Source organism: Heloderma suspectum, chromosome 4 (assembly GCF_057233095.1).
Source record: "Heloderma suspectum isolate Gila_16-S chromosome 4, 16-S_ref, whole genome shotgun sequence".
In the NCBI taxonomy this organism is placed as follows: Eukaryota; Metazoa; Chordata; class Lepidosauria; order Squamata; family Helodermatidae; genus Heloderma; species Heloderma suspectum.
In genome coordinates this window covers 290018070-290045677 of record NC_139461.1, presented here as the reverse complement: position 1 = coordinate 290045677, position 27608 = coordinate 290018070, and the positions used below count along the sequence as shown (strand labels likewise).

At 41.2% G+C, this 27608-nt stretch overlaps 1 protein-coding gene and 1 long non-coding RNA gene across 2 annotated transcripts in view; both read right to left on the bottom strand.

Annotated features, from left to right (window-relative positions):
- LOC146348859 (uncharacterized) overlaps positions 1 to 3042 on the bottom strand; it is a 97450-nt gene extending 94408 nt beyond the window's left edge. Inside the window, exon 1 of the long non-coding RNA XR_014790741.1 lies at positions 2828 to 3042. This is a non-coding gene — a long non-coding RNA (uncharacterized LOC146348859). The remainder of the gene's footprint in view (positions 1 to 2827) is intronic.
- TSHZ2 (teashirt zinc finger homeobox 2) overlaps positions 1 to 25545 on the bottom strand; it is a 488278-nt gene extending 462733 nt beyond the window's left edge. Inside the window, exon 1 of the mRNA XM_084854168.1 lies at positions 25409 to 25545. Coding sequence (XP_084710294.1) covers positions 25409 to 25448 — 40 coding nt within the window. The 5' untranslated portion in view covers positions 25449 to 25545. The remainder of the gene's footprint in view (positions 1 to 25408) is intronic.
- Positions 25546 to 27608: the final 2063 nt, after the last annotated feature.

Genomic DNA, 27608 nt, shown 5'->3' with positions numbered 1-27608 from the left:
ACCCATCCCTGTGCAGGATCTTCAGTCATCCAGTTCTATCACCCTCAGCTGCCTGAAAGTATCCTGCTCTCTTAAAAAAAACCACCTCTCTCTATTTTAGGGATGCTTCAAGAAATTGATCTTTGTGAATTTTCATATGAACTGTCCTGATCTGCCCTCCCCACACTAAAGCTCAGATCAGAACACAGCCATCCATCGTTTTTCGCACTTCTCAGAATGTTGCAGTGCAGTTCTTGGCTCAAAACAAATGCATCAAAATGTGTTTACAAATGTGTCATTTGGGATAAATGCATATTTGGAAATAAAATATGTTTATAAATGTGTGTTCCGAGAAAACATAGGTTTAAAATATGTATTTAAATTAGAGCTGTGTGCAAAGGGCCTCTCAAAATTCTCCACCCTTGTGGGCAGAGAAATTGCAGGGAGAATTTCACTGCATTTCTCCAGGGGAAGGAGAAATTTTCCAATAGTTTCTCACGGATAGGGCTCACCATTGGCACAGCTTCATTCTTTTTCCTTATGTGTTTTTGCTTTTGCTTTTTTGCACTGCCATCGTCACAGCATAAACTGTGTTGGCAGCCTGGCCCCAATTTTGCATTCTCCATAATGCCCCATACCTAGCATCATTCCAGGGCATTGTGGGGAAAAGAGGGAAGACAGCCCCCAAGAAAAGAACGGTAAGGAACATTTGGAGAAAGTTCTGCAAAGTAGCCTTTTATATCTAGGGGTGAGTAAGAAAAGGAAAATTTTCTGAGAAAAATGTCTAATGAGAAATTTTAGCTCAGCTCTGGTTGCAGTTCTTCAGAGTTAAGCATGTTCCCCGGGGTCTTCCAAACTGTATATTTCTGAGAGGTAATTGCAGATATATCTTGTTTCTAACACAGCTGCTTATGATACCACTACTTTTCTTAAAGCCCTGTAGCAGGTGAGATGAGGCAGTATTGAGTCCAGATCCAGGGAAGAGGTGGACATGGTGCGATGCCTAAATCTGTCCTCCGATTCCACGGAAGTTTTCTTACGCCATGAAAGAGGCTTCCAGTTTTCTGCCTCATTCTCAGGGCATTTTATAATTTATTTTGTATTTATTTTGGTGGTGGTTCTGGAGTTTACCTAATCACTGCGAGGTGGTTGAGGGTGCTGTGCATGCTTTTCTTTCTATTACACATTTCTCCAGTGCTTTGCAGCCTCCCCAGTTGCCAGCATGCCCCCATCTGAAAAAACCCTCTGGGAGGAATTACCTTATGCTACCTTCCCCTGTGCTTTAATTGAAGTGCGGAAAGCCAAGGAGGCTACAAGCTGCCAGAGAGATGATTGTATAATGAAGGACAGGACACTTATGCTCACTCCTTGGCCATCTCATAGGTAAAATAACTGAAAAAGAATGGTCAAAAAAAATGTAGGAGAAATGTCTGACACGGCATGAATTCAAATACATATTTAAACATGCATTTTGTGTGCATTTTTACAAATGCAGATTAATGCAGAAATAGGGTTGCCATGTCTTCTCTTTTACAGTCCTCCATTTGAAGGGCTGCTGGAGAACTATCCTCGACTTGAAGGTATCCTGTATCTGAAGGGCTGTTCTGTTCAATTCCAGCTTAAAGATAATGAACCATAAGAACGGTTGCCCATCAAGACTGAGCACCTGAACACCAGACTGAACAGGAAGGCATACAGGTCACCTGGTCACAGTCTTCCACACTACAAAGTGTGAAGATGTACTGCATTTCTGTTTAAATTATAATAAAGCCTACATTCGCATACATATGACTTAGAATATGCAAACCTTATGCAAATAACTGTCCTCTTTTGTTCTCTGCTTTGGTGATTCTTAAGTGGCCACCCTAAATGAATAGAAATGGGCCTATGAGTGAACACATGCAAAAGTGACATGAACCAGAAATAGGCTGATCTATCCATCTTTGGCTGCTACCCAGAGTGCCTGGATAAATATCCATTCCAGAACATGGTGCCATCTTTCTCTCTCTCTCTCTCTCTCTCTCTCTTTCACTCATTCCATAAATCCCATCTAAAACCACACCTTTTCTTTAAAGTCTCTGGCTTAACATATAGTCCCAATTTCCAATTGAAATGATGCCTCTCCTGTTCTACCCCTTCCTTTGTTGCTTTGTTCATCACCATTAAGATCATCAGTTCATGTGTATGCATCTTTTTCATAGTAAACCATGCTCAAAGCAGCTTAGAGCGCCATAATAAAATATAACATTTCAAGGTGCGTCACTATTACAAGACAACATTTAAATAATCATAATATTTAAAAATATAAACTAAAATTAAACTGAGATCATAGTAATTATTAGTACAAACTAATCATTTGTACTAGGGCGTAACAATAGAAATACAAAAAACAGAATCTAAAGAGCAACAAAAATAATACATCTTATCCAAGACCAGGGATTAATTCATTTCTGGCCTGTGCCGGTTTCCCATGTATTCAATTGTAGGTCCCATTTCCGAATCAGCCTGCAATTTCAAAAAAGGTTTGTATTTATTTCCATATGCATTTATTTTCCCTTACGTACACATTTTGTATGCAACTCTCCCTAACACACTCATTTTTAAAGATTTCCATAACATACACATTTTTCTACTCAAGTTTTGAGCCAAAAGCTGTATCACAAAATCCAGAGAAGTGTGCAAACTGAAAGATAACCATGTTCCAATCCACATATTAACCAAGGAAGTACGAATTAGGTTGGTTTGCTTAAAAATTCAGACCAAACAACATTCTCCTCCATCCCTATCCAAGACTAAATGTTGCATTGCATCCAGCAACAACCCCTAAACTACGGTAGTCTCTAGGTACCTTCAGTGGCAGGAGCAGCCATTGTATACGAAGTCTGACAGGATCCCATCCTCCCAAGCCAGGTGGAAATGAGCCAGGTAGAGGAAGAGAGATCATTGCCTTGCCTTCCCTTTGCTCTGTTCTTCCACCTCCCATCAAAATATAGATTGTAAACTCTTGGGGGCAGGATTCTGTCTTTTTGTTTTGTGCTGTCAAGCACAAGATAGATACTGTATGTATAATACTGGTTGCAAAGCACTGTAACAAATGCAAATAAAAACGGCACCAAAAAAAAAGAGACAGAAAAGCAGCACAGCGGAGATGTGACCTTACTCTAGCAATGACTTATGAATTCATCTGCAAAAAGCTTGGGCATGCAGCTGATCTGAATAGAGCCCTTTGCACAACTTCTCCCCCTCTGAAGCCCCAGTCATCCTTACACATTTGTAATCCACCACAGCTGGAGATTCTGTAATTGATAGAGATACGAAAGCTCTTTTTAAAATAAAAAGTTGTAATTTTGTATTCCCCCCATCTCTCTTTATCAGAGACTTGAGAGACTTGTTATAAAACTCTCACATTATAACTTAGATAATGCATTTTCCTTTAGAATCTCAGCTTTAAAGCGGTTCAAACAATGTAAAAATATGGAGTTAAAAACAAACACTCTTGTCAGTTTGATTTTTTTTTTTGCTCACCATAGCACAACAGTGAACTAAAAAAGCTAAATCAGTACTCCCGTCAGAAGGGGTTTTTTTAAAAAAAAAAAATTCCGATGGCGCTGCAATTTCCAGTGTTTCCAATTTCATACAAACAGGTATGAAAATTCCTATGCATTAGACACATTTGCAAATGCTTCTGCAACCATTCTTACATATTTTCTGTAAAATATATCAGGTCATATTATTTTTTAATCAGGGTTTATAAATGACCATCTAGAATGTTATGTCACTCTTGGGAAACAGAAGGAGTAAGTCACTCTTCCTTACAACACCTATAAAATAAAATAAAAATTAAGTTCAGCTATAACTGATTCCTTAGATTGGAACTGTCAAGTCATGATAGGTTTGTTCCTCCCAGCAAAAAGTAAAATTACACATCATCGCTCTTAGTACATTTTAAAGAGCAAACACTCAACTAATGTCTTTGTTTACTACCCAGGCTAGTAAAACAGAGGCATATTTTAATTCATTTATACAGGACAACAATTATCTGATTCAGTTACACAGATATGCACCATGTTCCTACAAGTTATTTCATAGGAGCTATTGTGGGTCTCCACTGCGGTATCTTTATAGCCTTTACTTACAACTTTGAAATGGGTCTAAAATACTATTAGGCAGATTCATTTAATTTGATTTATTTCTTTTATAGGAAGCCTCCCCACCCCAACATTTAGTAGATGTGATTTACATGAATTGCAATTATATTTATTTATTTACAGTATTTGCATACTGCCCTTCACAAAAATGTATCCCTCGTTGGTTCACAGTAGGAATTTATAGTAAAATACAATTATATAATTAAAATGCTACAACCCCCCCCACCCCCCCACCCCCACCCCCCCACACACACAGAATTAAAACAGAATTCTTATCCCTGGCTTCAGAGCTCCCTGTCTTTTGAAGTTTGCCAGAACTTTATTCTGTTTGCATGCAATAAATACTTAACTTATACAAACAGCAAACAATTTTAGAAGAGTCCTTTGCAAAAGTCTGAACAAAAACTTGGTTAGTCTAGACAAGTGAAAATGTATTATTTATTCACACACACACACACACACACACACATCACCTTATTTGCTAACAAGGCATCAAAGTGGTGTCAATCCATGTGCCAATGTAATAAAATAATCTCCCTACACACACACACACACACACACACACATTCCCATGTGTTTGCCCGTATTTAACTGATGTACTACAAGAAGAAATCTTTCCTACTGTCATGGAGGTGGTAAAAAAGTTACATGCAAATGAGCATTTAGTCACTTCACTGCCGATTAGGCTGCAATCCTGTACCAAATGCTTGGGAGTAAGTCCTATTAAACAAAATGGAACTTACTTCTGAGCAGACATGTATAAGATTGTACTGTTATTGTCATGATTACAGAACCTCTACAAATCTGCATCTTTGGAATTTCTTTTAAAACTTTCAGATTACTCTCAGAAGCCAACAAGACACGTGCATAAACACAACAAACTCTAATTTTGCAATTAAATTAACTTGTTATTTTCTAAGTTGAAACTGGACACATGCTGGCTGGGGAATGCTGGGAGTTGTAGGATTTTTTTCTGTCTTAACATACATAGCATTGTGCCATAATGCACCCACAGAATTGTGTGTGCACAAAGGATGCGTCTTCTCTTCTCTGTCCTACTAAAGAACAAAAAAACTCTGACCAACTTCATCACACTCCGATCCAGATGCTGTTTCTTGTGAAGTCCCCAACCCATGCAAAACCACCCTGACTTCTGCCAAAAATATATTTGATGTATATATGGCTTCCACTTCTGCCAGAGGGACTAAAACATCTTTTGTTGCACAAGTACCTAATTTAATTAATTTAAATACATGCAACCTCAAATGTTTGCATAAGTTTAATTCAAAATGTTCTAGCAATTAGCGCAATTAACAGAAAATGTTCCATCAATTAACGCAACAGCTTGTCAAAAAACTAACCTGTCCAGATTTGGAAAGAGTGCGGGAGAGGCCTGATCAGATATTAACCCAGTGCACTCCACATTTCCTTGTCGGAACATTCTCTAAGAGATAACATGCTAAATGGAACTCAGTTTCCAAATTGTTCCTTCTCATCTGCTTCTGTCAAACTAAATTATTTATCCATGTTTTAAGATTTCCCCCAAGATGCATTTCAGGCTGCCGTGCATTTCAGACATACTTTCGTTCTAATTAGAGACTGAAGTGAACGTCACAAAATTCAGATCTGAGGCTGCAGTTCAGGAAAGTACTAGAGGGCTCCTGTAACTTTTAGCACGTTGCAGGATGTTTGTTATTTCAAAAAGCATAATTCATTTGAAAGGATAGAAGGCGTACACCACTATGCCAGAGCTATATAGAAAAATGGTGGATGTTTGTTTCCTACTCTGCTCCACAGACCTCCAAAGAATCTCATTTCCTTGCTCTGTAAGGGCTCTTGCTGCTGAATGTATGCTATCTAGAAACTGTTATGAATGCTAAGCTGGGATCCAAGGAGTTTGTTGTATGGCCTAAAGCATGTATGTGTGGACTCAGAAGAGTTTCTTATTTCTCCTTCTGGCTGCAGCTCCTCATGAAGCTTTGAACGCTTCTGTAAAGGATCTCTCAGCCTTCAGAAACGTCTTTTAAGAACAGAGGAAACTGCCTCACACACCGATTCAGGACCCTGGTCCATTTAGCTCAGTATCATTAGTGTAGATTCTACACTGACTGGCAGCAACTTTTAGGGAGTTTTCCCAGCCCTACCAGGAGATAATGGGGACTGAAACTGAGACCTTTTGCATGTGAAGTATGTACTCTCCAACTGAATTAGCGGCTGAGGTGGAAAGGGGGATTGAAATTGCCCAGTGCATAACACCACCATGCACAAAACACGAAATGCATGTTAAAGCCCACTGAATCTGGTCTTTAGAGCCTACATCACAAATCTGTTGAGTTGTTCAGTGAACTGAGGCTTAATCAGTGTCAAAATCATCTCAAAACAGTGCTGGTTTTAAACACTTGTATATCTGATTCTGAAGTGAAAAGGCAAAGCGATGACCCACTGTGATAGACCTATTTCAAATGGTGCCCAGAGTCAGCTAGTGATTATTGAGAAATGTGCCTCCACAAGACCTTCCTTTTATCTGTCCTAAATCTCTCACCGGTCAGCTCCCACCGAACAGCAGGCTGAGCTGGCAGACACATGGGTCACCTGCTCACAGTCTTCCCCACTATCAGGAAATACATTGCATTTATATTTACAGTAGGTTATAATCATTTTTCTAAATGTACATCTATGCATTTCAATTACACATGCAATTTTATTCAGATCAAAGTCCTCTTTCATCCTCTTTTCCAGTAATGCATATCCTCTTTTTTAGAGATGTGTAAGTGGTCACCCTAACACATACACACACATTCAGGCGGGGGGGGGGGAGAGAGAGATGGATTTCACACTATTGTTCAGTGGTGCACAACTTTTGGTGCCCAGGTGACAGTGGCACCTATGTCTCTGAAAAGGGCCGGAAGTAGATTCCTTCTTTCCCCACACAATTCTCACCCTTTTCTTTCTTTCTCTTTCTTTCTTTCTTTCTTTCTTTCTTTCTTTCTTTCCTGTTTTACCACATTTTTGTACTTTAATTTACACACCCCTCTTAGACCCATATCCCTTTTCTCCCTGACATATTCTTGTCCTCATTCCTCTGGCCGGCTGCCTGAGGTAGAATAGCAAACGCCCCATTCCCCCACCTCCAGTCAAGTTGCACAGTACCCTTGGCTGACCAAGTTATTTTTGAAACCTGAGCCAGAAAATCCCACAAGTGTCTCTTCCTTGGGGTAAAAACTCAATTATAATACATTAAATAACAAATACTTTGCTGCCTTTTCATGACACCCCAAACCACCAACTTCACTCTTTCTAATGGTAGGGCTGGCCCTGTCATTCCTCTTACCCCATCATATTTAGCATTTTCTGCTTTGGCTTGCCTTCTCCCTCCTCTTCTCCAATAGCCTTCTGAGGAAGCATGACAAGATGGAGCCAGGCCTTCCCAGGTCACAGCTCCTGAACTCCTTTCAGTGCTAGGACTCAGCTCCAGAGGTATCAAGCAGTAGCAATGAGAAGAGTGCTTGAGGTCATATGCAGAGTGCTTTTCCCTCCCCAATAATTAACCATAGCCAGCAGTCACTCACTGGAGACAGGGAACCCAGAAAGGCTGAGGTTTTCAGGTTTTTGAAGGCCCCTGGGCAAGACCTCAATGGGCCCCCTCCCTCAGTGATTCTATCTTCTCACTGCCACCGCTCCTCCTCCTCTTTGTCATCATTGTTACCACTTGCTTGCTTGACAGGCAGAGAGCCAGTGAGCAAGGTGGCAATGGCATCTCCTGCTCTTCTTCTCACCACCACCATTGTCTGGGCCAGAGTGAGAGGCAGGTGAATAAGCAGGCTGCAATGATGGAGAGGAGGAACAACTCCTGGGGGCTCGTGTCAGTGGGCCCCTCATGGGGTAAGGGCCCTCAGCGTGTGCCTGACCATGCCTACCTTTGATGCCGGTCCTCCTGGCCCAGCACTTCTCAATTAAATATTGCACAAAAAGATGAGAACAGAGATGAGTGGATAGGGAAAAAATTGCTTTCTCCTTCTCTTCAAACTGGCTCCAAGAAAATCCAACAGGCTCCCAAGTTTTGCCAAACTGTATGTGTTCCTGCTACCATTCACATCACTTCTTTACATTTCTTTAGTGCCAGCCCCAAGTCTTTAGAATGACCACATGGAAGAAATCCATCAACATGCCTCCCTGCTCTCACTTCTGGAAAAAGTGCAAAGTGTATCTGTAACTGCGGGCCTTCAGTGGTTCAAAAGGAGATGCATGAGCTGGGTGCATTCTCCTAGTCCTGATTTTTTTTAAAGGGAATGTGCTGTTTTCAGCAATGTTTCAACTGCTTTGAATTAGGACGTTTTATTGGTGCTTTTGCTGTTAGTTTTCATAAGGTAAGGCAGGATATGACAATACATAGTAAGAAGTGCTTTAAGGGAAAAAAACTTTATTAAATAAATCAAAATGAAATGGCACATAAAATATCAAGACCATGATATGGATGTCAAAAATCTCATTCAAACTCATCATCCTTAAAAAGATGCCAGAAATAAGTTACACTAGAATAATGACGAGTTTGCCATGTAGGCAATGTTTTGTTACTTTTTGACAAGAGAAAATATTTAATACCATTATTTTTTTTCCCCACACCTCTGAATATTAGTTTGAGTGTCACAAATAATTAAATGCTTATGCGTAAGAGACATCTTTAGACATTTTGACAATATGTATTAAGAGGTGCTTTAAGGGAAAATCTGCCAAGTGCAGTTTTTATTTGCGATACTAAACAATGATGCATTTTGATTGAGTTTATTCTATACCTCTCTACCACCACCACCAGCACTATGGAAAAGAAGGATCAACCTACAGAGTGGGAAAGCAATAACCATATTTTCAGTTTTCAGAATATTTGAAACACTGATATTCTGCATAGCTTGAAGGGCAGTGGTTTATGCTCTGGCAACCTCCCAACTGGATTACTATAATGAGCTGTTCATGGGGCTGGCCTTAGAGATGACCTGGAAATTTCAGCTGGTGCAGAAAGCAGTAACCGGAATTGTAACCAGTAGGGGATGTATGGATTGTGTGCAATCCGTTCTGCTTGTTTTGTGGATTGTCAGGTGCCTTTCATTCCACTGCTTGCCCATTGACAGAATCAGATTGTTTTGTTTCCAAATTTATGCAAAGGTGCATTTGTGCAAATGCACACATGTGAAAATGTGCAAATTTCCTCAAAATGCATATTTTTGCACTTTAGCCTATGGTGAAAAAATACATGTTTTTGGCAGTTTTTTCTTTCTTTTGTGTATTTTTCTACAACAAAATTTGTGCAAAATCCAGGAAAGTTAGAAAACTGGTCTGTAAGTCCACAGAATCTGCCTGACAGGGGAAAGCCAGCCCGCTGCAGAATCCACAGGTCAGATTCTTGAAAATCTGAACTCATCTGGTTCCATTGTGGATTTCTCTGAAATCTCTAGTAACCAGTACAGCCAGATGGAATCATATGACACCAATTCTGAAGAAGGACCACTTTTGCTTCTGAGCCCAATTCTAGGTGCTGGTGCTTATATTTAAAGACCTAGACAGCTTTGACCCAAATATCTGAAAGTGAACCTGTCCTTATACCAGCATGCCCATGACTTAAGATAATCAAGGGAGGCTCTTCCCCAAGTTCCTCAGGTACATTACATGTCAACAAGGGAGAAAGAGAGAGCCTTCTCGGTTGTGGCATCCTAACTGTGGAATGCCCTCCCCATGGAGGTGTGACTAGTGTCAACACTGCAATTGTTTCAGCGTCAGCTCAAAACATTTCTGTTTATCCAGGCATTTTAATTGGCTGACTTCGCCTATTTTATTGTACTAGCTGCCTTATTTGTTTTATCGTGATGATGTGTTTGTATTGCTTCAATTATAGTTGTACACCACCCTAGTTTCCACAAGGATGAAGGGTGATTTAAAAACCTTTCATTAAACAAACATACAAACTTTGCTCCCCATTTCAGAGTAGATGCCACTGTGTGGGATAAATGGGAAACAGTGTCTGCATGACCATTGGCAAGCTAAGAAGGTATGACACATGAGCTGAAATCCTGAGTCTCACATATGCACAATCAGCCCCAGCACAACTTCTCTTCCTGCCTGAGGTGGGAGAGAACACCTGCCACTGCTGTCACGTCATGTCTCTTCCTGCTGCCACTGCATCCCATGATGCCCTTCCCCCATCCCACCCCTGCACCCCTTACCCCCTTCCCATTCCCCTGCCCACCCTCTGTTTTTGCCACTGCCTGCCCTCTGTTTGCCTCGTCACACAGAGAGCTGCATGGCTGAAAGACATGGCTGTGAGGCTCTGGTGAGCTCTCAACTGGGTCTCAACACCTGGGCAAGCTCTTGAGAGATCCCTTGCAGCTGCTCCTTCCAGCTGCATGGCTTCCTGCATGATGAGACAAACAGAGGGCGGATGGCTGCTCTAGAGAGCCCCACCAGCTACCCTCTTTCTGCCGCAAATGCTACAGTGGGAAAGCAGCTGGCGTGTCCCTCCAAAGCACCCACTGGGGTAGTAGCAGTAGCAGCCCATTCTTGAGGTGGGGACAGGGGGAAACGGTGCAATTCTCCCACCTGATGTGAGCATCTCACCCTGCTTCATGGCAGGGTTAGCCCTGTGCATGATGTACCCAAAGCCAGCCATGGGGTAGGTGGATTTCCATATGTGCATGGGGGGGGGGGGCACTTCTTCCTCTCTCATAAACATCAATTTGGAAGCCCTGCCTGTGTATTACTGGTGCCTCACTAGACTGCTGACACAAAGTTGTGAGAATATGGTTCAAAAACACCCCTAACCCCTATACAGTGCTACATAGCAGCCTTTTCCGCAATCTTTAAAGGAAAGAACAACAGCATCTGATAATTATAAATTCTACTGAGAAAAAATGACATGAACATGGATCCTGGGTGAGGAACACCAAATAGCAACGTGTCATAGATGAGATAATAGCTTTCAGGGCTGGATTAGCCATCATGCTAAGTACGCTATAAATTTTTTCAGACTCTGAACCCACTTATAATCACAACTTGCAGAATGGAGCCCATCTCTAATGATTGATCATATATTATATTGCCTATATAATATTGCCAACTCTATCCCTGTTCTCTGTCCTTTTCTTCCTCTTCCTCTCTCTGTTTCTTGGCCTCCCTCCTTTTCTCTCTCTCTCTCTCTCTGTCTCTCAGTCCCCATTTCCCCTCCCCTTTCTTTCTGTAGCACCACTGGTATAAACCACATGTTGTAAACCGCCCAAATAGCGTTTGCTATTGGGCAGTATATATATGTAATGAATAGATTAGATAACATCGGGACCTGACATTTGTGGACACAAAGGGCCAAAACAGACCTTCTTTAAATGTGAGTCTAGCAGCTATGACTTTCCCCCCATTTTTACTCTAGAGTAGATGCAGCACCTCGATCCAGATCAGGACCCTAGTGTGGGGAATAAGTGTGTGTGTGTGTGGGGGGGGAGCTTTTAAAATCCACAGCTTAAAATCCCCCTGTACCTACTCTAGGGTAAAAATGGAAAAAAAGAAAAGAAAAAAAAAAGCTGCTAGACACACAAAGTAATGTCTCTTTTGGCCCAAAGTAAGCCTATGGGTGAATTGGTTCTGCATTCTAATAATCTCAAGAATATTTCTAGGTACTGGATTTCCATATTCCAGTCCTTGAACTCCACTGAAATATCTTGCTGCTCACATTATGGTGGCTCTTCCTTCCTGGCTTGACCAAAGACCAAAAATAAGCACAAACCTATGGCATACTGATCAGCAGTACAATTCCAAAATATACTTCTAAAGTGAATAAATCTTATTTGGTCTGGCACCCTACGCATTCACATTTTTGCTAAGCTATCTGCTGGCAATGTTGTCATAATGTGATGCCAGTGAAACATTATAATTGGCTTTATTTTGTGACAATACTACATGTTTTTCCCATCATGGCAGAATTCCCACCAGGACCCTTGCATATGGAATTCCCATGCAAATGCATTTAGTACAGATGAGGGAATTGCTATTCTCAATTGTGGGAAGCTGATCATCCATTGATGGGGAAAGCATGTTGTGCAAATGAAGTGTTAGTTAGTCCCCTGATATTGGGTAACACTCAATTATGCTTCCTTTGCAGAGCACCTTTCAAAATTGGCCACTGTGACATCATTGCTGGGGAATGCTGTATAGATACATTGCTCTGGGCATACCCTTGTCTGAGCCAAAAACGTTTCCCACAAATGTTTTTGGGAGTGCTGAAAGATGTCTCCATTTGTCAGTAGTTTTTCAGGACTCCTTGTGAAAATGTTCACTTCATCATTGGCTTTGTTCTCAATTGTCTTCAATGCTGCAGTCATGGCGCCAAACTGATTGGCTATGTAGAGTTGTGATGCCATACTTTTTACTGCATTATCTTGTGTCTAGTCATAGGAATGTAGGAAGCTGTGTTGTACCAAGTCAGAAGGTTTCTCCATCTAGCCCAGTATTATCTATGTTGACTGACAATATTTCTCCAGGGTCTCTAGCAGGGGTCTCTCACATCACCTACCTGATCTTTTTAATTGGAGATGCAAAATATTGAATCTGGGGCCTTCTGTATGCAAACCTTGTGCTCAACCACTGATCTATGACCCTTCCATAGGAGAACCAACAGCAACCAGGGAGACAAATGGTGCTCAAGCAGGAGTAACAAAAGGAAGCCAAGGTGACAAACAGGAACGCAACAAACAGGAACGCTTTTTCAGTAACATTTCTACCTTACTGAAATTGCCCTTTTTCTAGGTGAAAAATCAAAACTGCAGAATATTTAACACAGCTCTTGAAAATGCTTGCATAAACACAGAGAGAAAGCCGTTGCTTCCTATCAGTTCCAGACTTATCCAACTTAGATAGAGTAACATCTCCTTTGCACCACTGATGGCAAAAATTTGTCACATGGATCTGAAGACACATGATGCTATGATCCTGCTGAAGCTATGCGGGTTTGGGCCATGTCAGTGCCTGGAAACCACCTGGGAACCCTATGTATTCCACCTTGAATTTCATGATAGAAGGAATATTTGAAATAAATGTACTTAAAAAAAAGTCAGTTAATATGAAATGCAGGATGAATCCCCAAAGCTAGAACATAGCACTACTTTATCAGGGATCTGAGGGTCTTCTGTTATACAACTGAACTAGTCAATATCTCAGTACTTTAGGCCGCATTCTTATACACACCTAGACAGCAATCCTATGGTTCCTAGACAGTGTCTGGGGATCTCCTCCTCCACACCCACAGACAGAGCTATGAGCATAGAGGAAGATATCTGATCATGGATCTCCCCCGCCCCCTCCCAGCTACCGTGGAAAGCTTCTCTTATGACGTTGCTTGCAACTTCGTAAGAGAAGTCAGAGACAGAGAAAAGGGGGTGTGCTGGTGGGAGGGGAGGGAGGGGAGAGGCCAGCATCCTAGGACCTCTCCAATCCCCTCCCTACCCACCAAAAGTTAAGTCAGCTAGATGGACTAAGAGGCCCATTTAGCTGCTTTTTGTATTTTAAATGGAAGAACCAAGGTGAAATCACCTCCTCCCTTCTCCTGTCCTGGCTGGTTCTTGGCAGGAGAGCATAGGATAGGTGGAGGATTCCAAACTTGGAGCCCTCTGTCTATCAGGACTGAAAACCATAGGGTTGCACCCAGGGAATAAGTCCCATTAAACTCAATGGGCTTACTTATTATATAAATGTTTTAAATAAATAATAAATACCACCTTTATTAACAAAGTCCAGGGAGGTATACAATATTCATTAATAATAACACTTAAAGCTGAGATAAAATCCACAGTAAAACAGAAAATCTAACAAAGGCATTAAAATCTGCAAATGCTTGGTTAAACAAATGCATTGCTGACAGGTACTGAAATACCATCAGGGTTGATGTCTGTCATACTGCTGAGAGGAGAGAACTGCAAAAGCAGGGTGCCACAACCAAAAAGGCCCTCCCCCTAGTTGCAGTTAGATGTATATGTGAAGATGACAGAACAACCAGGAGGCCCTGTTCTGTAGATCTCAATGAATGGGCAGGTTAATAGGGGAGAAGGTAACTTGTTCCCAAGTTGTTTAGGGTCTTATATGTCAATAACATCACTCTAAACTTGACCTAGTAACATCTTAGCAGCCAGTGAAGTTCTCTGAGCAAAGGTGTAAGATGGTCACAGTAGTCTGTCCCATGCAGCAACCTAGCCACCAAGTACTGTTGAGTAAACATGTATACAATTGCACTGTTAATTTGCCCAATAGCAAGGACAGAATAAGGATACATATCTCCCTATCCCAAGTGCTTAGATAAATAAATAACTTTGATAGAACCCTTGGCAATGCTCAGGCAGCAAATGCTAAGAGCCACTTTGATAGACTGATTCCTGTCTATCAGTACAGGGAGATCTGTACAGGTGCCAGGATGGCTAAAGCACTACTGTTTTCCTAGCTTTAAATTATTATTCTACTTTGCTATTTTAGTTACTCAACTTGAGTGCCATCTTTCTCCATTTTGAAAGACTTAAGAGGACCTTCCTATCACTGGTTAGTTGCTCTTCTGTTGCTTTGGTCATGCTTATCAATGCTATAGTTCAAATGCCAAGCTGAAGACGTCGGAACACATCTCTAAAGGGCATCTTTTGTCTCTTTCATATCCCACACTGACATCTTGAAAGACATCCTTCCCCAGATGGTTTTGGACTACAAATCCTATCAGCCCCAGCAAGCATGACCAATGGTCAGTCAACATCTGGAGGGCACCAGGTTCGGGGAAGGCTGCTTTAAGCGATTTGGCTCTTTTCCTAGAAAAACTCACCTTGTGGAATAAAATTCAATTATTGTCTCTGTACACGTAAAATCACAGACCTGGCCATTTGTGAAGGGAATTTATAGAACAATGTGGGGTGAAACATACCTCATTACCACCACCATCTCATAGCCCCAACGTTTTTTTCTCCTTGAATAGAACAAGCTCTCAATCTAAATGGTATCAGTGAAAAAACACCACGGATATACAGAGGCTTTTTAACCTCTACATTCTAATTCCTCGATTCAGCCCGAAGTATTTGTTCCTTTTTATTTCCCAAACACAGTTACACTAAGAGCTGAAAATGCTCAGTGGATTTTGACGGATATAATTATTTTCGTTAAAATCACGAACAGCATGATGTTTCTTTTCCAAGGCAAACTGTACAGGAATCTTACAGAAACAGGCCAAATATCATAAGCAGGAGTGACGCTTTGGGAATATTTAATACCATTTTCTTATAGCAATATACAAGAAGATTTCTTTACAAGTTAACAACAGCTACATCTTAGTTTGATATTTCAGGGGGTAGGGGGACAAGAATTGAGAAGTTTGTTTGTTTAAAAAAAATATATTATTATACACCAGAATACAAATCCTTTAGGAAAATTGGGCCTTTTCTCTTCTACATATACAAACCCAGGCACAACAGGTTTTTCAATTAAATTAGTCTTTTGAGAGTGATACAGGAAGAACCAAAAGCTTCTTAAAAACCTTATTGCTTCTCATATTTGCCACCTGGGGCTATGGACCTGTTCTTTCCCAGTAAAAAAGTTTCTGTTACTGGCTGCTGTTGTTCTTTTCTGACATGCCCAATTTTAACGGTTATTCAAGATGGATCATGTTATTTTCAGACGTTCAGTGGCTCTGCTTTTCCATAACCATTTATGGTAGAAGACGGCGCCTATCACAGTCCCTTTTGCATCATGAACAACTTTAATGAGGTAGGGTATCATTAGATGATAGCAGTTTTATGCTGAATGCAAGGAGAGAATATAGGCACTTACCCAGCAAAGAGCAAGATACAGAAATAATAGATACAATATGCAGAGATGAAAGAGCAAAGACAGCATCTCATTTCCATTAATACAATAAAAATGCAGCATTAATGCTGCAACTTTTTCCTTAGAATTTTTTTCTCCCAATAAAGTTGAGCAATATTATGTTTATCATCACAAAGAGCTTAAAAGGAAGAGAGTACATTTCCCGCACACCTTACTCACGCGTAAGCATTATAACACAGCTCCTAGCTAATATATGTTTGAATTTAATTGCCCCTAATAGAAAATGTAATTGAAATGAACTTTGAAGCAGCACCTGAAAATGGGTGATGGAATCAGTTAGAACCAAACAATTTTACTTGGCGAGCGATGGTCAAAGCAAAGTAACCACACCAAAGTAATGCAGGTACTGTCTTTTCTACCATTTATACCACAAGTACAAGCATGTGAAGACTTTATTATGGCAAAACTTAATCACATTTTTCAGGATGAGCAGGGAGTTGTTTTGTTCTGTAAGAAAACAATTATCTTAAATTGCCCTGAGCTGCTTTAAATTTTTTGTTTGTTTGTTTGTTTTGCAATTTGGAAGACTAATGCACATGACAGGATGTATGCATGCTGACTGAAAACATGGAGAAACACATGTGCACGCTTATTTATATTTTCCAGAGGGGTAGCTGTCATAGTCCGTTGTAGCAAAAACAACAAAGGGTCTTGTGACACCTTAAAAGTGAACAAATTTATTATGGCATAAGCTTTTGCAAACTACAGACTACTTCATCAGATTCATGAATGCTTAACTCATAATACATTTCTTAGTCTTTAAGATGCCACAAGTCTCTTGGCTGTTTTTACTTATTTACACATAGGTCTTTCTAGAAAAGATTCAGTTTAGCCTTGACCAGATCTGTTGGAGAGTATTAAACAACATAACTGCAAACCATATATAATAAACAATGCATTTTTTTCCAGAACTTATGTGGGCGATGAGAGGTAGCTCTTGTTGGAACTTTTTCTTTCTCGTTCCCAGTGGTAAAACCATGCTTCTTGAGTAAGAAAGATCATTCTTCCAATCTAAACCTTTAATACAATGCTTATCTCCTAATTTAAGTGTGTGTGTGTGTGTGTGTGTGTTTAGCAATTTAAAAATCCCCTCTTCAAAAAAAAAAAAAAGCGTAATGATCAACATCAGTTACTATAAGGAATGTGTAAATCTAATGGGAAACAGTGCTCCTCTGTGACCCATTTCCCCAAGAAATCTTGCAAAGACACTGTTCTGTAGTTATATTTCATGATGAAGATATTTCTAGCTTGCAAATGACTGTGTTAAGCATTTGGTTTAAAAAAGACTAAAACAACCAGAATAAGTGCCTTACGTCAGAGGTCATCCTAGTATAAAAAAAAAGGCTGTTTCAGTTTCTAAAGCTAAATGGCACTTTGCACATGCGGGGGTGAGGTGGGAGGTGAGGGAATCTGATGTTCACAATATTTAGATCCTATTTCTTGGAGAGCTGATGCTGCAATCCTAGGTAGAGTGTCCATTTTAAATACCCTTTAATGACTGCACTATCTTTTCTTCCACTACCACCACCAGACCCCATTTACTTTCCAGTTTGGGCGCAAAGCAGGGGGGGCAATGTAGAAAAATTTCAGAGTCGCATTTGTAATGGAAAGGAAATGCAGTAGTAATAATGCCATTGATCTGAAAACACTGCTACAGGACCATAAAGCGACTACAGTAAAAAGAACCAGACCTCTGCAAGGACTGTGCAGGGAAGTTAGACAGGAAGGCTAAGGGCAAAATATATAACTCATGCCATAACCCTAACAATACCCTTTTATTTTGCAGATTAAGGGCCTAATTTCACCCTCCTGTCAATGCCACATATTGGAATGAAGCAAAGGCAGCAATCCTATGTGAACATACTCAGAAGTAAGCCCCACTGGTTTCAGTAGGAGTCACTTCTGAGTAAGCATTCATAGACATGAGATGCACTCTATGAGACAAAGGTTCTCCTGGGCTGAACCGACAAGCCCGCAAATTATTTTTTCTCCCTTTTTAAAACAGACAACACAAAAATCAATCATTCCAATTTGCCAAATGAATTAAACTAAACTCTTTTGCTGTGAAACAAACATGTTTTCCAGCTGGCTCAAGTGTCAGGCTCCCAAAATCACCCCACTGCTTGTGGGAGCATGTTCTGGAGGTTAAAAAAAAGCCCCTTTACAAATGTCTTTAATTTCAGAAAGAAAGATGCCATAATAAAATTAACAAAGGGCTATTTTTCATAGCCAGACCTTATGAAAAGGAGTTTGGTTTAATGTGTCGCCCACACATCTTTCCCTGCCTGCAATATAATCTGAAAAACTCTAAATAAAGAGTATTTTTTTAAAAGAAAGAAGTCTGCATTTGCAACTAATATGTCACCCACAGAAAACCGGATTGGATTTCTCCCACAAATTAACATTTGAGCTCTGAAGTTCTTCACAAAAGATTAATGCAATTGTTTGGCTGTTATTAAACAAAAGTATAACAGGTTCTTCATCTACTCAAGTTGAGTATTTCAGCTGCCACAGCTAGAAGAAAAATGGACACTAAATTTTGTGTAAAACCAAACTCAACAAGGTTATGTCTTCAGCAAAATAATTGTGGGGAGGTCAGAAAAGATTTTCTAGATTACACCAATTTCCACTGGAAGTTAAATCCCATATTCCTGCCCAGATATAACATCTAAGCAGTTTTGAGGAAAGGTAGAACAGTTTGGGTAAATTCAGAGAGATTTCAGGGTGGGGGGGTGGGGGGGGAAATCTCATATCATACATAGTTGGAAGCTGTTAATCCCCCCTTTCAAAACCCACAGGTACACTGGTTTGGAGTAGGGTTTTTTGCAGCAATGTTCTCAAGGGAGTCTGAAGTACAACAAAGAGGGGGTAAAACCACGAAATGTCTCTTCTAGTGATATAGTAAATTAAGGGAGCAATCCTATCTGGATCGACAGTTGCCTCTGAGCCCGGGGGCAACCATCTTTCCAGTGCAGGGCAGCAGGAGTGGTGAGGAGCAGATCTTGTCCTCACTCCTCCCGCCCGGTTTTTGCGGCTAGACAGCCAATTTCGGCTGTCTAGCCGCGGGACCTTGGAGCGTGGGAAGTGGCAGCCGGACAACACATAGTATGTGTTGTATTGGCATTTCCAACCTCCCCACTCCACACATCCCCGTTTTCATGGCTCTGTGCTGCTCTTACGAGCACAGAGCCAATCCGCACTGCCTATGAGGTGACATCCGAGGGGGTGGGGGTCAGTTCTCCAGGAGCCAACCTCGAAGCGCAGGCTCTGAGATTGGTTCCCAGAAACCGACCTATTCCATGGCCATCTAGCCACTGACTAGTGGCCATAGGATTCCACCCTAAATGTGTTATCTTAGTGGAAGTTGGAATGAGCTATGTAAAATAGATGCTTCAGGAGAACTAGCTCCAGAGGCCAGTGTAGTTAAGCATCTGCTTGGGTGTAAAGATGACCAAAGAGCTCTCCAGCCCAACTGCATTGCCATTCTTATTCTGCATGGAGGACCATCGTTAGTCAGAAGCGGTATGACAAATGTCTTGGTAAGGGTGTCCCTCACTCCTTCTGGATGACATAGGCCCACTGGAAGCGCCTTTCCTGAAGGCCTCTAAAAATCCTAATGTTTGAATCAGAAGGAAAAAATGGCTATGCTATTGTCTAGAGTGTGAGAACATCTGAGATGAAAGGACCCAGAGGTGTAAATACAAAGTGGGGAAAAGAAATGGTGTCCTATATATCGGTTTGTTTGTTATTGTCTAATTCTGACAAATATGTATCTTTCAGAACATCTAAATTTCTTGTCAATGCTCTACAGATGTGTGTCACAGAGTTTAAAGGCATTATGGGAAACTATTCAATTTCTCATGGTTCAGTAGTAGAGTTTTAATTCAACAATTATTTTTCTTTCCTGTAATTGTGTATAATGGCAATTTGCTAAGATACAATAAATGCTTTGAGCCCATGTATAGAGCAGCCTTCCCCTACCTGGTGCCCTCCAGATGTTTTTGACCACAATTCCCATGAGCCCAAGTCAGCAGGGTCAGGGATGATGGGATTTGTTGTCAAACAGCTGGAGGGTATCAGATTGGAGAAGGCTGGTATAGAATATAGACTGTCTACATGGGAAGCCCAGGGAGAAATTGCTGTTCATTCATGTCTATCAAACCAGCCCTGGACAAGGAATTTTCTCAGCCTAACCAACTTCACCCAGATGATGTGAGAAGATATGAGATTAAAAACTGTAAAGTCCTGTATGTGCACTGCAAAATACTATGGAAATAACTGATAATAATCAAGGGAAAGCCTCTAAATTGCTACAAGTTACTAATAGTCCCATATCAATGACAGACTGAACACCATGGCAATCCAAACATTTTTGTGGAGTTCAAATTCTCGTGAGATTTGATGTAGTACCCCTTTCTACTACCAAAAATGAAAACTGATGCAGGGCAAGTGGAAGACAGCCATGTCCCAAGTAGGAATTCACCCATGGGTGCACATGACCATTTGGCAAGCAGGAAGTGTACGCGTTATCACCATCTTGCCAAGCAGTCGGGAGACTTTTACCATATGTCGGCTATACCTGTGTAGTAAAATTGCTGTCTGCATACCTCACACATTTCTTGTTGTGGCCCCATGCACCCAGCCCACACTTGCAAATCAAAAATGGATCAGTGCATATGTGAGAATCCCTCAACACAAACCACATGTTATCAAATAGGATGACTCTTTGAGCCAAGAAAGTAGCCGTTTTATTCATCAGAGAAGCCCAGTCTTTCCTGCCACCCCACCTTCATTTGTGAACACCTTTGCTTTTGTGTCATCTGTCAAGATTGGGAGAAAGGGAGATGAGCTGAAGAGTTCTGAGGCAAGATATATTTCAATGTTTTTGATGTGTACTTCCTTTCCTAGGGAAGCATAAAAGAAAGACACTGAAAATTTCTATAGTACCATTCAGGGCTATTTTGCTTAGAACTCGATTTTATTATCTTCCTAATAATAGGGCTAGAAGTAACATTGCATAAAAGCAAAACCTCTCATCATTATTACATGTGCACGTCTCTTCCTATCCCATATATCAGACCAAAGTCTTCACTAGTCTGTCCCAGAAGAATGCAGATTGCCCCGTCTGAATGGATTGTTCGCTATTTTAATAACTCGTACTATTAAGGTGCAAATTGCAACTTTTAAGTAATGATTGCTAATAGCCGTATGTTTACTGCCACACAAGGACTTTCATGAAAACAAAATCTGCATTATTCATTTCTAGCTCCAGTAAACAAAGTAAATGCAGCTGGTTGCTTGCTCACTCTCTTGTACTTTTGAGCTTTTGCTTCTTAAACAGGCAACCTATCAGGGCCCAGCAGAGACAGGAAGGAGAACCAAAGCGGGACAAAAAGAAAAGTGTTAAGTCCAGATTTATATTCACTAGCAAATTCATGATTTACAAAATAAAATATGCACATCTCAACAAGCTGTAGGAGGAGAGGAGAGCTTAATCCTGTGGAATTGGGTTTGAAAGCTATTTCCGATATAGAGAAATAAAAATGGAATTAACATATCAATTCAGTCTTAGTCCTAGCTTTTCCTTTCCCCTCAATTGTGTTGGGTCATGCGATGGCTGGTCCCCAGAGACAGCTGCATTTTTATAATTCAGAAACAACATTCTCGGCCTGATGCTCATCTTTCTCACCACAATGTAATCCCATTGGCTACAGGAGAATTCCTCCTGTCTCACAGCCATGGGAAAAGAAGGGAATGAGACCGACAGTCTGTAAAGCACCTTGGGCTCTTTAGGGATGGAAGATAACAATGCACATGTAATATATCATTACAAATAAATGTATGATGTAATGTCAGGCGCTGACCTAAAAATATTCAAACATCTGCTTGAAGAATTATGCAGACAATAGTGAAAAAGAAGAACAAAGCTGCTAAGAAATGAGTCAAGGGGAACATATGTGTTTGACATCGCTGTTTTCTTGACTCAAAAGCGTGGTTTTGTAAAATGAGCTAAGGAGAAAATGTACCATCATCAAACCTAAACACCCCTGCCCCCATACACACAGAGAGATACTTATCCACTTATACCAAGGGCTTCATTACAACATTCTGTAACATATTATATAAGGCTCTCATGGCTTAAAATTAATAATGGGGGGGGGAGGGGGAATTGCCATGTAGGTAGATTTTCATCAAGCAGTAGGACATCCCTGCTGATTCACTTGCTTGTTCTCTCTAACCTTTACGTTGTTCATTAATCAAATAAACCTGCTTTCAAAGTCAATGCTTGGACATAATTATTTACAGTTGTGCACAAGATTTAATTTCAAGCAATGACCAAGGTAGCCACATCCAGAATCATACAACTTAACTTCCCTTAGAGGCTAGCTGGCCTAAAAAGTTGCAAAGTTTTCTGAACCAACACGGTCAAACCCACAATCAAACAAAAAACCAATGGGCCTTCTTAACCATGCTTATTCTTTCTTTCTTTAAAAATGGGGGGGGGGGGAAGAACGTTAAACTTGCATATAAAGAAAGCAAAAGCAATAGTTTTGCTAAATATCTGGATAATCAAGTATTTACTCCACTCCTTCCTCATTCTGCCTAAGAGCAGATTGTGGCATTGGGACTTTTGAATGGATTCACCTTATAAAACAGAAACTTTATACTAGAGCTAGGAAAATGAAAGTAAACTTATAACACTGCTTACAACACTGTTGCATGGTCTTTAAAAATGTGATATATAAAAACAAAGCAGGAGTTATATTGAGACAATATAAACTTGATTCTGGTGGGCTATATTGGCTGAAACTGAGCTGCCTTTAAAAAATCAGCCATCTCACCACCTGAAACTATATGGAAGGGAAGACAAAGAGAATCAGAGGGGAACAACTTTGGAAAGAGAACCACATATCGCACAACATAATTATTGAATGAGATGTGCCCAAGTTCTTCAAACTGCAACCCAACAGTTTGAAAACATTTACCCAGATTTTTTTTCAAAGTTATGAACAGGGGAGTGGCACCTTGGATGAGGTCCAAGGATGTTACCAGTATAATTAACTAAGATGATATTATCAAGCACAAGCTGCCTATTGTACAGTGTTATTTTCCATGTGGTACTTCACATCGTCCTTTTCTACCATCCCCATCTTTCCAAATGCTAGCACACTCCAGAAAGAAAGCAAGTTAGGCAAGTCAGACAAAAAGGAAAATGTATTCATTGTTGAAATGGAATGTGTACATTGTGGACCAGGGGGTTAGGGAATAACTAGCATCCACAATGGCAACTGAAATGCTTACTTGAATCAGTGGGGTCTTTAAACAATGAGAGCCATAACAAATAAGGCCTTTTCAAAATGCTTCAAGTGGAGAATCTAAACTACCTTGTACTGCTAGGAAAGGGTGACTTGGGGTGCGTGTGGATAAGTTAAGTGGTAATCATGTGGTGAACTGTAAAAGGTACCACCTTTAGGCTGTTGTCCTAAATGTCTGTCAAAACAGTGGAAAGTAAACCCCATATAAGGCCTCCCTAAAAAATCTGGTGCAAATTACGCCTATTTATTGTAGTCACCTAAACTAATTGTCTATGAAACCATTCTAACCAATCTTTGGATTGCAGTTATTTATAACTATAATTTGCATGTGGTCAGTAGTTTTATATGACTGTTGTACACGTAAAAGATAGAGTGTTAAAAACAAACAAACAAACAAACAACAGCAAAAGATTGAACTGGGTCAAGTTTGTAAAAGTTTCTCAGATCCCATTTCCCCCTCCAAATTAATTTTCACCTTTGAATAGTCCCCAAACACTACTGCACAAGGTTTACTGAAATGCATATTCTGAAACTTTCCCACATTTTAAAGCTATATTATTCAGTGTCTAATTGAAATACAAAGTGTTAGCTGATGATTTATAGATGGGGGAATGCGGGAGGGATTTTATTAAAAAAAAAATTCAACAACTGGAGCGTCACTGTACAGCTCTAATCTAAATGAACACAAAGAAAAAGAAAAATCCCACCCACATTAAAGCCAAACAAGATAATAATTGTGCATGTCTGGCTAAGAGATTCTAGAGGGCAAGTTTTGCGTCACTGGCACTCAGGTTACCATAGTGAGTGATTTATTGATATATATCAAGAATGAATAGATCAAAGGCAGCAAAATGACAGGTGATCAATCAAATGTCAAATCAAAGCTGGCAATCAAGTGGAAACCTGATTTTTTTTTTTCCAGTGGGTGGGTCTGGTGGCAGAAAAATGAACTTCCATACTGCACTAACCAGAAACAGAATAGCAAACTATTTCTCTCTCTCTCTCTCTGCCTCTCTCTCTCCCCCTCTCTCACTAAGCAATTAACCAGCCTTGTATTAAACATACACATCCACACACACACACACACACACACAACTAAAACCCACTTCGAAATGGACTTACTGTACAGGCCTATCTGCCCATTTCCTATCCTTAACTTTCGAACTTCAGTTGCCTCGCCATTTGACTCCTCTCCAGAAACCAAATCAAAACACTTCCCAAAAAGTTGCGAACTGTTTTAGCTCCTTAAAACCTAACCCTGGTGCATTTGACCCCTGTGCGGCCTTTAAACGTTGCTTTTATAAACTTGAAGAACAACGTGCAAGCAAGGAATCTGAAAGATTAATTTGATTGGAATCTAAGGGGCTGCCTCCTAACCGTCAGAATGCTCATTTTATTTCCTGTTGCAGTTTTTTTTTTTCTTTTGCCCCTGATGATCAAAGGTTTGAACTTCAACCAGCGGGTTCATCAACAGAGACAGACAATTCCCCCCGTCCCCGGTGCTCGCTCGCTCGCTCTCTCTCTCTCACACACACACACACCTCAAACAAAGCTAAAGAAACGGTGGTTTTCAAACATTGCCCCGTTTTATACATGCAACTTCCATGACAAAATAAAGCCAAATCGCTCCCCATGAAATATCCCCATGGTTTGCGGTGCCACGCGAATGATGATCAAAAAATAGGGGGGGGGGGATGAGAGGGAGAGGAGGGGATAGAGGTGAAAAACCAAGTGGAAAGAAAGTTGGGGGGGGGAAGTTTAAGGAGACAAGATTGTAGCGACGAGGACCCCCCCAATCCATATATATACACACACACACACACACACACGCAAAACTGGAGGCAGTTAGCTCCAAGTCAGTTTCAGATTATCCAACTTGCTAAAGGTTTGGGTGTGAATGAGAAAGAGAGGGAGAGAGGGAGAAAATGAAAATATAAACACGCAGTCCCCCCTTCCCCACCCCACCTCCAAAAACACACCGAAGGGGTGACCCTAAAAATAAAATGTGGAGGAGGAGGAGGGGAGGGTTTAGGTCTAAAGAGACGCCGAAGGCGGTAGGGAGTTCTGGCTTCTTACCTGCTGCCCGTTTCGGTGCCTGCTGCTTCCTCCTTGGCATCGCTGTACTTTCTCCAATCTTACTTCTCTTTCCAGATTCGAGGCGGCTTGGAAGCTCGCGGGGCTCGTTTTCTCCCTCTCTCCCTCTCGCTGTGTCTGTTTCCCCCCCTTCCCTCAGCTGCTTTCCCCCTCAACAACCCACCACCAGCAACGCCGAGCACCCTGATCTCTCCTTTGGCACTTCTCTGACGAGATCAACCTGTCTGGTTCTTATTCCTAGGAATTTTTTTTTAAGAAAAAGATTTACGCTCGGGGGCTGCCTTTTTTTTTTCTCTCTCTCTTTTTTTTGTGGTCTCTCTTGTTTTGTTTGAACTGTTGCAAGACTTGCTTAGATGCAAACATCCAGGAACATCCAATGCAAAAGGGTAGAGCCCCACAGTGCAGGAGGGATCTTTCTTTTCTTTTTAAGTGGATCAATAAATAAGAAAATATAGATATGTAAATAGTTTTGTTTTTAAAAGCAGCTCGGATGTGGGGGGGTTGATATTTCCTCTCCTCCTCCCCCCCACTGTTTGTTGTTGTTTTTTTTCCCCCCCTCCTCGCCGCCTCCTTCGCGTAGATCTATATGGCGGATTGGTGAGTGTTTGCTGAGAAAACTGCAGGTTTGTTTCTGTCAGATGCCAGGTTGTGAGTGATATGGAAGAGGACAGCGAAGCTTTGGATGGAAGGAAATCTGGTGTTCACACACTCACATGCGCACACGCACACACACGCACGCACGCACATGCACACACGCGCGCGCGCGCGCGCACATCCATCCACACACACACTCTCTCGCTCGCTCTCACGCACACATGTACACACATACAGACAGACACAGGCAGGGCGAGGCGATGCCAGCAAACATCGATCCACTGAGCAAACTGTACATTAACAAACTCCTCCTCCGCGACCTGATGACAGGATGAAATTTACTCCGAGCAGACAGAAGGCAGTCAGTTTATTAAAGAGACAGGGCTTTGCTGATCACACAGGCACTTCGGTCGGAGGGGATGGGCGGGGGGAGAGAAAAGACCACCTTATTCATGCAGTTGTTGCTGGAGGGCCAACCTGCTTGGGTACCCACCTTTCTCCCCCACGCACACACCTCAGGTGATCCCGTCTTGGTTAGCCCCACTTTCTGATCACTGGGGGGAGCGGGGAAATTGAACCGATTTTCTCATCAGGGCATTAAGAGATTAATGTTTATGCAGGATTCAGACTTGCAAACTGCATTGGCAGCAGCACCCATCTTGGGATCAGGTGAAATAGACCAGGCTGTTGAGCATGTTTAGAGTTTAGTGTATGTGTGTGCGTTTATCTTACAAAAGGATTTCCTAACATATCTAATTCCCACAACCACCCCAGTCACTCACACATCACTTGGAATATTTGAATGGGTTCCCCCCCCTTTTTTTAAAAAAAAGATGTTTATCTCCTACCTGATTCTCATTCCCTTTGCCTTTCTCTCTCTCTCTCTCTCACACACTCACACACACACACACACCAAATTGGAGGACAGTGCATAATAAAGTCCTCTCTTTCCCACACTTTTGAAAATAGATTGCTGACAAGTTCTCACCGCTAGAGAAAGGCACCGACCCAGGAGGTGTTGGGTTGCCTCTAGAACAAACTGTGTGAAGTTTCCTTTTATTTCCTCTTTCTCTGTTTTGCCCAGGTGTTTGGCTGTGATAGGCAGATGAAGGCTGAAGCTGCTTGTAGGCTAGTACCTATTGAAAGAAAAACCCCTAGAAGTGGAGAAGAGGCCATAGAAAGGTGGTCAGGAAGAGGAAGGAGTACAGAGAGGGTGAATTCAGGGCAATACCATTCATTATACTTTACATGCATCTCACTTCTGAGTGGGGGGGACGGACCCAACCACCTGTGCACACCACAACATGTAAAACATATACAGGTCTGTTGGTACATGAGTCCTGCTGTGGGTACACCAAGATAAATGTACACATTTGTCTGTCTCAAGTTATGGCATACATATAGTGTACACATGGCTTATCCACCTGGAAGTGATAACTGTAAAGGAAATCATCTTGTGTGAAGTGGCCCTAAGGAGGAAGTAACATTACAGTCCCACTTATCTGAGAGTTATCCAGACATATTGAAAACATCTGGAGGGCCAGCCGTTTGGATGCTATTTACATTCAGTTGCATTGACACAGAACAC